Below are 14254 nucleotides of genomic sequence, written 5' to 3'. Positions count from 1 at the left end.
AGTTGGCTCCAGTGCTCCTGGCCCCAAGTGCCGGCCACACATTACCAACAGGCCCTCCTCCCCCAGAGACAGTTCCTCACCCCCTTTTAGCCAGTCGTAACACTGGAGGTCAAGAAAGACTGCCAATGGCACCTGAACGTACACACAGGATTTAACTATGGAAAGAGGTGAACATTCTAAACTCCCATCTCAGTGGACCGAGGCATAAAAAACCCAGATTGCACACCCAAATACAAGCTTCTAATCCTTGTTTGGCCCCTTGCTAGCTGTGTGACCCCGAACATCACTTACTACTGCTGAGTTCAGTTTCCTTAACTGTTAGGAGAATAAAACGAGATGGTGTCAGTCTCAGCTTTGGCTTTATCTAGACCGTAAAGCACACCTGAGCAGGGACCCTGTCCTTTCCTTCTCCAGCCTCAGTTTCTCCATCTATAAAATCGGCATAATTCATTGCTACCTAGCAGAAGGTGGTGAAGACTTATATGACACAATAAATGTGAAAGAATCTAACATGACAGAAATAACTCAAGAGTCCCATCTGCCGATTCTGTTTTACCCATCTCTGGTGTGCGAGCGTGCGTACACACACAGTGAACCATGAATGTCTCGAGGGTAGGGACCGTTCCCTGACACAGGACTAGTGTCCCGTAACTATTGGGTAAGCTGGCAGTGTCAGAAAAGTGAATCTTGTTATAAACACAGGATAGAAATAAACTTTTCCTACAGAACTAGAAAGGTCCTTAGAGAAATCTGGGTTAAAGGTCTTTGTCTTAAACATAAGAGTAAACTGAGGCCCAGGGAAGGAAAAGAGCTCAGTAAAGTCACATGGCGAGTTCCTGGCACAGCTGGGCTAGAACCCCAGTCTCTGGACACTGAGGCCAGGCCCTTTCCACAACCCCGTGCCATCACATCAGTGAACGTTCTTTGCACTGGACACTGGGATCTGATCAATCCAGCTCTAATTACACTACAACAGCCAACTGGCAGCCAACGTATGGCCCTGTTCCGGGGCCATCTCTCGACCTTATTTCCATGGGGTTGATGCCCTGGGGCCCCACACTTACCGCTCAGCACATGCATCCTGGCAGTGGGGGACGGTCATCTTTCTCAGGTCATAAAACACAGCCCCCTTCAGAGTTCTCTCTTGGCCGTCATCACTGAAGCATCCAACATAGGTGCCTGCAGGCAGGGAAGCACAGCCAAGACTCAGAGGCCTGGGAGAAAGGGGGGTCCTAACCATGGGCCCACCCTTAGGAGTACCCTTCCTGCCAAGGCACCTCTCAAAGAAGCCTAGGGGGTGAGGCTGTAGTTCAACCTTCCCTGCAGTGCTTCTGGACACTTCCGCCTTATTCTCTTCCTGCCGCTTTTCTTAGTTAATGGCCCACTGTCCCCTGAGACACCGTGCCCGGAGCCTGGTGTCAGCCTGACCACCGCGTTCTCCCACCACCCTCAACTCACCAAGTCCAGCTTGGTTGAATTGCCTCCTCCGGCCCCCTCCTCTCCATCTTTCCCCCTCCTAGGCTCAGAGAGGCCACCCTGCCTCCACAAATGTCCTGACAGGCAGGTTCTGTCGCCTCTTTGTGATCCAAAGGGAAGAAATTAGTTATAGAAAGTCTGCATTTAGCTCACACAAAGAAGATCTTGCAAACCGGGAGCGCTATTTCAAGAAAAAATCTGCCATCCCAGGAGGGAGTAAGCCCCGATCGCCAGAGGTGTGTAAACAGCATCCGTTAGCATTTAAGAGAGCTGTCCCATGTGGGAATCGATACGGCCAAGGGACCGCTGAGCCCTCACCAGTCCAGGCATCTCTGGCACATCCCTGGAAGAGGACACCAGGGGACATGACTCTACGAAGCAGTGGCAGTGCTGACCCAACCATGCCCACGTCACTGGGAGTCTGAAAGCCCTGCCTCGTCACTCCGAGGGGGGCAGGTAGGTGTCTCCCAGGGATGCACGGAGAAGCCTGGAGAACTTGAGCACAAAGCAAGTGCATTAGGCGTGTAAACGTCACGTGCACCGCAGCACATTGGGAGTTTGCAAACACGCCACCACACGATCCCAAGCTGCGAATGCACACCCACAATAGCCGTGCCAAGATCTGGATCAGGCGCCCGGGATAAAGATGCTGCTCATCTCCCCTAGAACGTCTGCTCTCGGCTCCAGGACGTCTGCAATGGCACCTGTGCGGAACACCGCGGCCTCCGGAAATCAGGTCGTCTCTGGGAAGTAACAAGGCCTCCCACCGCCTGCCGGCTCCTGAATGGCTTTGGGGTGAGGAGTAACATCCTCTACCAGTCCAGGAGCTCCCTGCGGGCAGGCGAGACCCGTCCTTATTCCTGCCAAGAACCAGGCCCAGAGCAGGAGCGTGGGGCCGCCTGCTGCGTGAGCTGGAGGAGTGGACCTGCCAACCTTCACTCCTGAGGCCCAAATCAGGGAGGGATCTTTCTGTCTGTGAACACCACACTTAATTCCACCTCTGACCTGGGCTAAATCACTTCAACGTTCTGTGCCTCAGTTTCCTCAACTGTCAAATGGATAAATGCCCTCCCCACCTGCCTCACCCAAGCTCATTCCTCCTGCCCCACGTTTGGACGTGTCCCTGTTCCTCCTCATGTCCACTCTCTGCTTCCTGCCTGTCCTTGACAGCTTACATCCCTGACCACTCCAGCCTACGGTGGCCTCTCCTTCCTCTGGATTCTCATATTTTGTATCTGGGAAACTTGCTGTCACCCAAATCCTTATCATTAACCGCTGTTATTGCTAAAAATCTTTTATGCCTGTATGCCCTGTCTCTTCAATGTGACTTAAGGCTCACTGAGGGCAGGGGCCACACCTTTACTCCAGCTGGTGACCCCCCAGGGACTTATCACGGTAGGCCACAAGGTCAGCATGCACAGTTCCTTGTCAACCTGGGTGAGAGCTCCTGAAAACCATACTGATATCCTCTGAGGGCCTAGAGTAGGAGCAGAGACCCAAATGCAAGGAAGGGATGGCCCTATGGACCACATCATTGCGCAGTTCCCAGGGCCCTGGTGTAAGAAAGGCAAAGCAGAGGAAGATGACCAAGATGGCGGGAGACTGGGCTCTCCACCATGGCAGGAATGGCTGAAAGACCTGGAGACCTCAGATTAGAGAACACTAGGGCAGCAGAGGGAGCGATGGTCACCTTCCTCAGTGTCTGCCAAAGGGTCTCACCCCCTTCCAGACAATGAATCTCTCGAGGTCACCTTCCCCCCAGATGCCCATCGGCACACGTGTGGCCACACCCAGTATCCATCCACAGGCACATGCTACAGCCCTCTCCCCAGAACTCCCAGACCCCCAGGCCCTGCGAGCTTCTCTCCCTTTTTATGGTAGTCTCAGGACTACCGACACCAGGATTGACGGCTGCAGAAAGCTTCCACCCAGGTCAGGGAGAATGAATTGTTCTCTTCAGCCTGCCCACTTAGTAAAAGAAAACTAATATTTGAGAAATTTCTGATGTGCTGCTCAGCAAAGAAGAAATTCTATTATAGCTTTCAATTAAACATCGAAAACACAAGCTCAGGGTTGTTAAACATTTATCACAGTTGACGGGAAATTAACCAGAAGGTTCTAAACGTGCCTGGGCTCAAGACCCTGGAAGGCTAAGACGGGCATGTCCATGTTTCTGGCGGGGGCGGGGGGGAACAGCCTTAAGGAATGGGCTGACTTAGTTTCATATCTAAGCTCCACCTCTATCTGGCTGTGTGACCTGGCATGTGCACCTTGCCCTCTCTGAGCCTTAGCTTCCTCATCTGTAAAATGGGGCTATGGTCCCATGGAATTCATGGGTGGTTGTGAGAATTCCAGATGATGACACAGGAAAAGTGTCCAATGCAAGGCTTGGCATGTAAGAGTGCTCGGTGGTGATCGTTTTTATTGTAAATATACCATTATTAACAATAAACATTTTTAAATTGCTTTACTCCCCTGCAATTCAAATTCTTCATCGTTAAAATGGTGATTGCACCGCTTACATCATAAGGCTGTTGGAAGATTAAATTAAATGAGATAACAGATGTACCTCCATACAGAACAATGCTTGGCACATAACAGATGTTTGAATAAGTAACAGCCATTATCATTCTGATCCTACACTCTAACCTGGACCTAGTGTGAGGACGGATCAGTAAATATTCGCTGAGTAACTAACACATTAATAAAACAGAGAAAGGAACGCTTGCAAGCAGGGAGGCTTGGGTCCTTTGGAAAACAAGGAGTGGCCAGCTACCAGCTGGCCATTTCATGGAACCGACCGGTCTGGAGAGGAAACCCACGCCTGGCTGGCCCCGTCTCGGTGTGTAGCAAGGACCTGAGATGCAGACGCCCCCGCTGTGTGTGTGAGGAGTAGGTGAGCCCTTTTTTCTAGAAAAATAACAAATGGCTTTTCTAACTCCCTGACAGAGGCGAGAATGTGCAGAAAAGAAAGGACTTCCGAGGGATACACTGGGACACATTCTGAGGCGGATTTATTACTTTCGGCTGAAATGGAGGCAATGCATTATTGTCTGTGCCTCCGCATCTGTTCATTTGCACATCAAAATGGACATGCCGTGAAGCTATTAACGATGGCTTTGGAGATATTGGAATGTCTTTGGAAATTACTATCAATAAAAAACAAACTGGCTATGGAGAAGTTACTATTTTTCCCCTAGTAAACTTACTGACATTTTATTCCATTATGGATGTTGTCCAAGGTATAATGAAATGCCCCGTGATTGATGGAGCCTCCTGCAGCTTCCGCGCCTTGCAGGATCCCCTTTCAGGAGGATGGCGGGCTGCCCGGCCACAAAGAGACGCCCTCTTTGTCCACAGCCCCAGCAGCTGTCCTGAGCGGGGGCCTGTGGGCTACTCTTCACCAGGGAGGCCTTCCTGGCTGTGCGGGGCCCATGGAGCCCCAGAAGGAGAAGGGGCCTCCCTGAGGGTTTTTAGGCCAGTGCCCCACCTTCTTCCCTTCCTCTGAAGATCTCCGGCCATGTGACACCACAGCCTCTCCCAGAGTGCAACTGTTCCTTAAATCCTGGGGGAGATTCAAAATATTTAATAGCTTGCGGGGGGCACCGGCCACCAGAATTGCCCCCATTCAACACTGGAACCAGCCCGATGCTCTTGCGGTACCAGGCATTAACCCTTCACCTGCTGGGTCATGGGGAGGTTTGGGGGTCACGGGGGAGGGCACCAGGGTACAGGGGAACCCAGGGGCTCAGGGCAGTACCATTCCAATATTTTAACAACTGATGAGACCATCCTGCTGTATAACGCTTGACTATTAGTCCTGTTTATCCAACCGCAGTCTCCTCAGCCTTCACTGGAGCACCTTCCATCACTTCTTTAAGTCTCCAGAGATGACAAAGTAAAGGGATGCCCACTGGTTCTCCTGGACATACATACTCTACACCCAGGGCTATAACTAGGTCCCCCTGAGCCCTCCCCTTGGCTGGCCAGCCACCGTGAAGTCAGGTTATCAAGTACTAGTCACTTTTATCTAATGAGCCTAAGCCCTTTGCACGTGCCTCTATCATGCCTCCGCCATGCTGTGCAGTCATCACTAGGGTGTATATCTGATTCTGCCACCAGACTAAGATCCTCGAGTGCACAGTGAATAGCACCCATGGAGACTCAGACATGGATCCTCAATAAGTGTGGATGGAGAGCAATAAAGGGAGGAATTGCGGCTAATTTGCCCAAGGTCCAGAGCCAATAACTGGCAATACCGGGAGAGGAACCCAGGTCTGTTTTTAAAACATATCCTCTTTCCATGGCTTCCTCTCAAGAAATCCATGTTGACTTTGTCAGTCATTTACACTTTAGTCTAAATGAGTTACACTAGTGCCACCAGCAGAGAGACCCCATTTCTTGGTGTGCTGGGGAGAGTTTACAGAAATAACACTTGTATAAAATGAGCTGCAGAATCGGTTCCTCATTTCTCCCTTATTTCTTACAGGAAAGACTTGCTGAGGAATCCGACAGCAAGGGCTCTGACCTAGATGATTTCAGAAGAAACTTCCTTCCATAGAGACAGGAATGCACAGTCCTCCAGTCTTCATTTTCCTGGGCTGCTAGAGTCATCCTTCTAAGGCAAGGGCAGTTTGGGCTCCTTTCTCTTCCCTGGAACCATCCCAGGAATGCCAGAAGAATGCCACGGAAGAACGCCAAATTTGCAGAAGCACACTAAATTCCTAGGCCTGGCACTCGTATCCCTCCCTGACCCAGGCCTGAGACAAGATTCAAGCCAAAGTCTGTCTGAACCCAAAGCCCGGGCTCTAAGATGAGCCTCTCGACTCCCCTCTCTCTATATCTCCCCACTGAGTTCCCACACTCCAACCAAATGTCTGAGTCAAGAGAGCCATTCCCCTGTGATTTAGAGTTCAGGACCAAATGGGGTGGTGACAGGGATGCTGAGACACTGTCTGCGCTCAGTCACCACCCAACAACAGCCACGACGCGTCCTGGGTGCGCATCACACGCAGGCTCAGTTCCTGGGCCCTGCACAGAGTCTGTATAATTCAGTGCAAAGGGCCTCGACCTGGAGGCAGACTGTCCCCATGTCCCATGTTGGAATCCCAGCCATGTGACAGTGGCAGATCTGGTCAGCGCCCTGCCCGTGTCCCCCAGGCCTTGCTGCTTCCAGGCTGCACTGAGATGCACACTCTACTCACTCCGAGTCCCCACCTGCTGCAGAACGACCCTTTGTTGGCTGCCTTCTCTTCCCTGTCTCCTTCCCACTCACAACCAGTGTCCCTGGGATCACACTCCAAACATACCACATGCATCTGAATCTTGGTTTCAGGGTTTGCTTCCAGGAACCCAAACTAAGAGCATGACCGCGGGAATTTACTTAACTTCTCTGTGCTCCACTTTCTTCATCTATAAAACCAGGATATAATAATAATAGTACTGTAAATAGTACCCTTACAGGTGTATAGTAAATGCTATGCAAGTTAGCCACTTTTATTAAATAATAACAGCGGCCAGTTACTGAGTGCCAAATGGTACACTAGGTCCTCCGGCCCAGTGCTTCTCAGCTTGGGCGAGGCGTCAGCATCACCTCGAGAGCGTTGCCATGCAGACTGCTGGCCCCTGCCCCAGGGTGCAGGATTCAGTAAGTCTGGGAGGACCTGAGAATCTGCACTTGTCACAAGCTCCCAGGTGATGCTCGGGCTGCAGGTCTGGGACCCCACTTTGTGAGCCACTGCTCTCTACTGTCACACTTCGTCTTCACAATAACCCTGGGGTGGATCGCTATGCCCATTTCAGAGGGACTTGGAGAAGGTAAGTAACATGTCCAAGGTCACCCAACAAGTTTGTGGCTGAGCCAGGATTCAAGTCAAGGTCTGTGTGAACCCAAAGGCTGGGCTCTAAGATGCTCACATGTCTCGGCCTTGAGCCACGTGGAAGTCCAGCTGGTGAGTGAGCAAAACTCCAAAGGACTTCCAATCGCAGGCCCTTCCTGTCTCCTGCAGAGCAGGAGGGAAGGAACCATCTGTGAAGGCCATGGGCCTGCGGTGCCTACTTCCCGCAAGGGCCAGAGAAAGACGACACCAATCCCGGGCCCCCGAGCAGGGCTCCCGGGGCAGCCCCCAAATCCGCAGGGGAACCAGGGCTGAGCACCTACCTCGGCTGCTGCCGGCCGGCCTGGGGGCCTCGGGGCCCAGGGCGGGCGGCCCCTGGGGGTCACCCATGAAGCGGCGGAACCAGCGGCGCCGCAGCTGGCGCAGTTCCGAGTTGCGGCTCCGGAGCCAGCGGGGGCCGGGCCGGGGCCGGGCCAGGGGGCTCTGCAGCACGTCCACTCCGAGCAGCAGCTCTGGGCTGACCCGGCGGTCGTGCAGGGCTCTGCTGTCCAGCAGGCCCACGCCCAGCGCCATGGCGGCCACGGGCAAGGCCTGTAGGGGGCCGGGCGCCCGGGGGCCCTGCGGGAGGGCCACTCGGGCCCGCTGCAGCAGCAGCAGGCTGCCGGTCATCAAGTAGGCGGCCGTGAGGAAGAACAGCAGGAACTGCGTTCGGCGGAGAAACTTCTGGAGTCGGAAGAAAGGTTTGGCCATGCCCCTGGGCGGCAGGGCTCCTGGCTGGAGCCCGGGGACGGCTCCTAGCACCCGGGCGGCAGGGAGGCCGGGGCCTCCAGGGGCGGCATGCCTGCCTCCTGGCACCGGCTGTGCTCCCTGGGGTTACTGTTCCTCCTGCCCCGTTTCCAGCAGGTGCTCGGACGGTACCATCACTCGTCTCCGGCCACCAGGTCCTGCAGTGGCAGCTTCTGCCCAAGTGTCATGAACTTCACCATCCTGGAGCTGTACCGACCCTCATCTCCAGGCTCAGAAATCTGGAAAAGCAGAGAAAGCGCACTTAGATGCAATAGGACAGTCCACCACTCCCACCGCTCCAGGTCAGGAGCCCACCCTCCTGTGTTCCAAAGGGCCAGCTGTGTCGCAGGAGCACGGGACAGAGAGCTGGGTTCAAATCCCAGCTCAGCCACTGGCTGGCTGTGAGACATCGGGCAAGTTACTTAACCTCACTGGGCCTCAGCCTCCTCATCTATAAAATGGGAATAACACTCTCCCCTCGAGCAGTAGTGAAGGCCCAGTAATGACAGCAATGAGGAAGAGGAACCGCAGCAGCAGCGTCGCACTGAGTCCTCGCTACGTGCCCTCAGCTAAACATCATCTCATTGAATCCTCACTCCAGTCTATGAGGCAGATACTGTAACAGCCCCATTTTACAGATGAAGAAACTGTGGCAAAAGAAGGCAAAGTAAGTTACTTGGGAAAGTAACTTTCCCAAAGTCCCACAGCTGGTAAACAGAGGGGTCACGGTTTGGAAGAGTCTGTATTCAGAGCCTGTACTCTGAACTACTACACAGCCCAGCCTACAATGAGACACCACCACATACAAGTGCACCCAGCCCAGGGCATGAGTATACAACAGGTGCTCAATACATGCATGCAATCTGCCGACCCCCAGGGCGTGCACTGGGACTGCAAGCTGTGTTTTGGAAATGCTTCTGCAGAGGCTGGTCGGCTTTAACACAGGAGAGGGGACAGGGGAGGAGGTGGGCTTGCAGTCTTCCCAGGCTTCCTGAACACGGCAGGCCAGAGCCAAAGGAACAGGATGGTGCCTGGGCCGTGCACCCGTGAACAGAGATGGGCACCTGGTGTGGGGAAGGATGAGGGCTCTCAGAGCAGCCTTCCAGGGGGGCCCTCCACCCCCAGGACGCGGCTCTCATGCTGGGCTCTGGTTCCCACTGGCGGTGTCTCTGAAGTGCCCTGTTGGGGGCTGGCAGAGGGTTCTGCAGCTGCTGGGAGCTGGGCTGCTGCGTGACAATGGTCCTGAGCACAAGGACAGGCTTGTCCCGGGAAGAAAGGCTCCTAGGAGCGTGACTAAGCCACTGCCCGTAACTAACATGGCCCAGGATCCCTGCCAGGCCTGCGCAGCCCCTCAATGGCTGCTCTGTGCGCTGGGCACAGCCAGCTGGGTGTGAGAGGAAAGACAATGTTTGGGCTCTTGTGGCCTGGCATTCGGAGGACCCAGAGGGGCCCAGACCAGCGTGACCCTTTCTGATTAAACCCGGGAGCCTCCAGGTTCTGAGGCCTCTGGGGAGGGCAGGGATCTGGAAGACGGTCGGGGGTCCTGTAGGCTGGGGTGGGGGAGGTAGGCTTGGTAATCAGCAGTTGAAGGAGGAATTAAACTCGGAGTCAGGGAGCCATTCCAGACGGGTCTCCAGAGCTATTATTTTCTAAGCCGGTGCGTGCCAGGCCCACCCCAGCCAGCCTCATCAGATTTGTAAATCCACAGAGAAAATCCCAAGAAATCCTGACTGATCTCCCTGCCTCCAGCTTGGGCCCCTCCAATCCATCCTCCATGAGGCTGCCAGGATGATCCTCCTAACGCACAAATCTGATCATGGCACTCCCCTGCTTAAAAGCCCTTTCAATAGCTCCCCGTGGCTTTGGGGATAAACTCCAAGCTCCTTAGCAGGACATACAAGGCCCCTTCATGATCTGGTCCGTCCAGCCGCATCTCTTGCCAGGCTCTTTCCTCTGGCTTCCCCATCACACGTGTGTGTAAGCGCACACACACGTGCACGCACACACCCCAAGGTGTCCCAGAGCCACCACAGCTCATCTGCCTTAGTGCCTGTGCACACACTGCCTTTTATTTCTTTTCCTCTCTCTTGGCCTGGTGAATCCCTCCAAGGCTCAGCCCAGGTATCACTTCCTCCGAGAAGCTTTCCCTGACCACCACTCCCCCACTGGTGTGGAGTCCTCTGTCTTCCCACAGCCCGTGCTGACCCCTATCCCAGCACGACCCTCCTGGGATGACTTTACTTGTCCATCTACTTGTCCATCATCCTCGCAGAACTGTGACCAACTCAAAGCTAGAGGCCACACCCTACCATTTTTGTAACTCGGGCCCCCAGCACAAGGCCTGGCAGTATAGATGCTCAGCGATCTTTGTTTCTGAATATATTTGTTAAAATGAATAAGAGGATAAATTGATAAGGCAAATCCTGATATCGGAAACCTGCTCCTGTGGGGTCTTAGGGCAATGAAATCTCGAGTTCCATGTAGCCAGAGCTGGGGGAGCTCAGCCTGGAACGCGGAAGAGACGGAGCGATGCACAGCACAAAGGACACAGCCTCACCGAGCAGAGGGCATTCAGACACACGGACGTTAACAAGGGTGCCTGCTATCCTCTCTAGGTTGGAATCCTATGAAGAGGTCGGCTTGCAAAGGGCTTTTGGGTACAGGACTGGGATTCTATCCGTGAAAAACCCTATAAAACTAAAATAAAAGGAGAGAGGGAATGACTCCTGCTGTCAAAAGAAAGGTTCTGATGAGATGGGGCAGAGGGCTGGGCAATGGATCAAGAGTTCAGAAATTTGAAGGCAAGATGTGGTGTGAATTCCATATACTACATTTTGTACACAGGACGGAACATGCTACAAGTAGGGGTGGGGTGCAGTGGGGTGGGGCACTGTTGGGGCTACAATTAGGATTCGACTGATCACAACCGGGGTCCTCAAGGACCCCCAAGATCCTCTCTGGAGCTCCCCCTTCCCAGAGGGGCCTTCCCTGGTCTGGGGAGGTGGCACTGGGCAGGCAGGCAGGGACAGCCACTCTCAGGCCTCTTATAAAGCACCTGCCACTCCAACCCTTTGAAATCTCAAAGCTGATTCGCAGCCCAGAACACCTGCTGTGGGCTGGGCAGGGGGCCGGCATGCCCAGAGCACTAGGAACTTGTCCCCCTGCCCTGGACCTCTGCCACACTTCCCACCAGTACTATATCTGCCAGTTGTCCCCCCACTCTCTGCCATGCCCACCTCTCTTTATGGCTGGCAGCCCCGCCAGAGCACAGATCACACCTGACTGATCACCACGTCCCCAGATCCCAGCACACAGCTGGCACGGCAGTGACAGTAAATGTTTGTTGAGTGACTGAACCTGAAAGAGGCCTAGCAGTGTGGGCGATGTGGAGCATCCGCTCCCAGCCAAGCCACGAGGTCAGTCGGACAGCAGAACCGGCCAACACCTAGGGGGAGACCTACCACCGCCTGTCTGCCCCAGGCCTGGGAGCCCCCCAGCTGCGCCTGCTGCACCCCAAAGCCAGAAAGCCCTCCGTTACAGCAAATCCACCCTGGGCGAATCACTGCACAGGAGAGAGCCGCAGGCTCCTCATCTGTAAACGGGGTAAGTCGGCACTGCCGCGGGATGGAATCAGGGTGTAGAACTTCTGTCACCTACAAATTGCGATGTCCACTGGTTATGAACGCAAAAGAGGAAACCAGGAAGCGATGGAAGAGAGGACTGCAGCAGCTGTGCCACGGGTGAAATCAGCCTCAAAGGGCCCCCTCACCTCCCTCTTAGCCCCCCACTCCCCGAGGTGGGCCTTGTATCCCATTCTTGCTTTCAGCTGATTCCATGCTAAGAGGGCTGTTAACAAGTGCTTTATTCTTCAATGCCACCATTTATTAAGCACCGGCAGCGTTAATCAACAGGCTGGGCTGGGTTGTGTACCTCAGCTGCACCCTCTCATTCACCCCACACTTGCCACCGAGGCACACACCCCCATCACCCCCATTGGAGAGCCGAGGTCTCTAAAGCTCAGCGGGGTGGAGCGCATTGCTCAAGCCAGACACACCAGGGCGGGCACTCAGGCCCAGGCCGCCTGCTCCCAGAGCCCGCCCGTGCCCACTAAGCTCCCTGCCTCTCTCCGCACTCCAGCTCCAGCTTCACACGAGGCAAGATTTATTCCTGAAAGGAGTTCAGTGTGCCTCCGTCAGCACCTTTTTGAAAACACGCCAGGCCGAAGCTCCGGAGACGTGCTGCACATGGCGTGCTGAGCGGAACCTCACAGACACGCCCTGTGGGGCAGCGCTCTGGCCCCCCGGGCCACCTCGTCTCTGCAAGTCCGGATCATTTTTCCCCCAGCCTTGCTTCCCATGTGGCACCTCCCATCTTGGAACCACGCAAAGTGCTTCAGGGGAGGATGGGGGCTCCACCCCTGCCGGAGGCCCGGGCCTTGTCGGGAGGGGGCACCAGGGCTGTGCATGGAGCCTCAGGCTGGACAAAGGTGGACACCCACTGCCCTGCCCAGTGGCCTTCTAGAGACCCGAGTGTCACCCCAGAGAAGGGCAGGGCCTGGGGGAGGGAGACCCTGAGTTCCCTGGCAGGAATGAAAGGAGAATAATGGGACAAAGGAGTTTCTGGGGGTCTCAGGGAGGGAGCAGGAGCCTAGCACAGGTGGGGACCCAGAAAACCTGAGCCCTCTTCCATCACTTTGTTGCCATCTGGGCCCCAGGGGGCAGCAGGTGCTGAGTCTGGAGCAGGGAGTGTAGGGCAGATGGCATCTGCGTCTCAGCTAGGCGGCGGCTGCGGGGACTGAGCAGGTGAGGGGTGGCGGCCGCAGAGAGGGGAGAAGAGAGGAGAGGAGGCAGCCCCTGGGCTTGACCAGTGGCCACTGGGGTTCAGTCACGTGACTCTGCCTCCCCAGCACCTGGCCAAAGAGGACAGGCAGTGGCAGGTGAGGGGGGAACTCCAGATGCCCCCAGGTCATCTCGGCCACTGTGGCCACTGCAGCCAGGGCTGCGACCTCCTGGGATTCAGAGCCGTGAGCTCTTAGCAGGGTGAGAGCCTTGCAGACAGAGGAACAGGGCCCAGCAGGTTCTCCAGGCACAGAGATGGGCACGTGTGGTCCCAGAGGCTCGGAGCGCTAGTCTCCATGACTGGCAGCCGGGGGTCTCAGGCTCGAGACCTCAGCGAAACCATACCAGGGAGCCCCCCAGCTGGGCTCGGGGCTCTGAATTACCCCTCCCTGCTCTTTTCCCACCCCTCCAACGCCTGCCTCTGCTCAGGCCCACTGCCTGTCAGCTGGACCCTACAGCATCTCCAAGAGGCTGAGAAAGTGATCTTTCTAACACAAAGAACTAATAATGCTACAGCCTGCAATGGCTCCCCAGGACTCAGACAGCCAAGTTCAAGCTCCTCAGCCAACTAGTCAACGGCCCTTCTTGTTCAGTCTCCCAGCCCCTTCCTTTCAATATTCCTTCCAGAATGCTATGTCCCAGCCACAGTGTCCCTAGCCAGCACGTGAGGCTTCCTGCCCCCTCACACATGCTCTCCCCTTGGCCAGGGATGCCTGTGACCCGTCTCACGGCTCTGATATGCTTTGTGGCTGTCAAAGCTCAGCTCCAGCACCACCTCTTCCATGAAGCCTTCCTGATCCCTGGAGCAGAGCTGCTCCCAGCGCTCGACGGTGGGGCTGGGTGCTCTGCGAGCTGCGCCCGGGTGAAGTGTCCTGCCTTGACTCAGGGCTCCACGCTACTCTGCCTACTTCCCCTTCCAGCCTGCGAGCCCCCTGCAGGCACAGACCATCAGTGCCCCTGCCCACCTCTGGGTGGGGCCCAGGACAGGCCCCCAGGAAATCTGTGTCCGCTGGCCACCCTCCAATACTCAGGGCCATGCTGCCCTCATCCGGGGTCCCAAGCCTCTGCATCTTGGAGGCTCAGAAAGACAGCAAAGGACCCACTAAATACAAAGCCGCTGGGTCCTTGGGCGGGACAAGGTCTGGGAAACGGAAATGAGGTGGGGTCCCTGACTTTGAAGAGGCAAAATTCTGATCTTCTGAACTTCAGAACTTAAGTGAAAAGGTCCAAAGTAAGAAAAGTTGCAAAAAAGGTAAAAAACATAATAGTAAGGTCAAAACTCCATTCAGTGCAAAGGAGGTGGGGGGGAATCCTCCA

The 14254-nt window shown here is 55.1% G+C and overlaps 1 protein-coding gene across 1 annotated transcript in view; it reads right to left on the bottom strand.

Annotated features, from left to right (window-relative positions):
• WSCD1 (WSC domain containing 1) overlaps positions 1 to 14254 on the bottom strand; it is a 43176-nt gene that overhangs the window by 25609 nt on the left and 3313 nt on the right. Inside the window, exons 2-3 of the mRNA XM_058560006.1 lie at positions 7637 to 8338; positions 1065 to 1179 (exon numbers count right to left, since the gene is read on the bottom strand). Of these exons, the coding sequence (XP_058415989.1) occupies positions 1065 to 1179; positions 7637 to 8063 (542 nt within the window). The 5' untranslated portion in view covers positions 8064 to 8338. The remainder of the gene's footprint in view (positions 1 to 1064; positions 1180 to 7636; positions 8339 to 14254) is intronic.

This window comes from Diceros bicornis, chromosome 18, assembly GCF_020826845.1.
Source record: "Diceros bicornis minor isolate mBicDic1 chromosome 18, mDicBic1.mat.cur, whole genome shotgun sequence".
NCBI classification, from domain to species: Eukaryota; Metazoa; Chordata; class Mammalia; order Perissodactyla; family Rhinocerotidae; genus Diceros; species Diceros bicornis.
The sequence above is the reverse complement of the archived record's forward strand: the minus strand, read 5'-3'. Positions and strand labels throughout refer to the sequence as shown.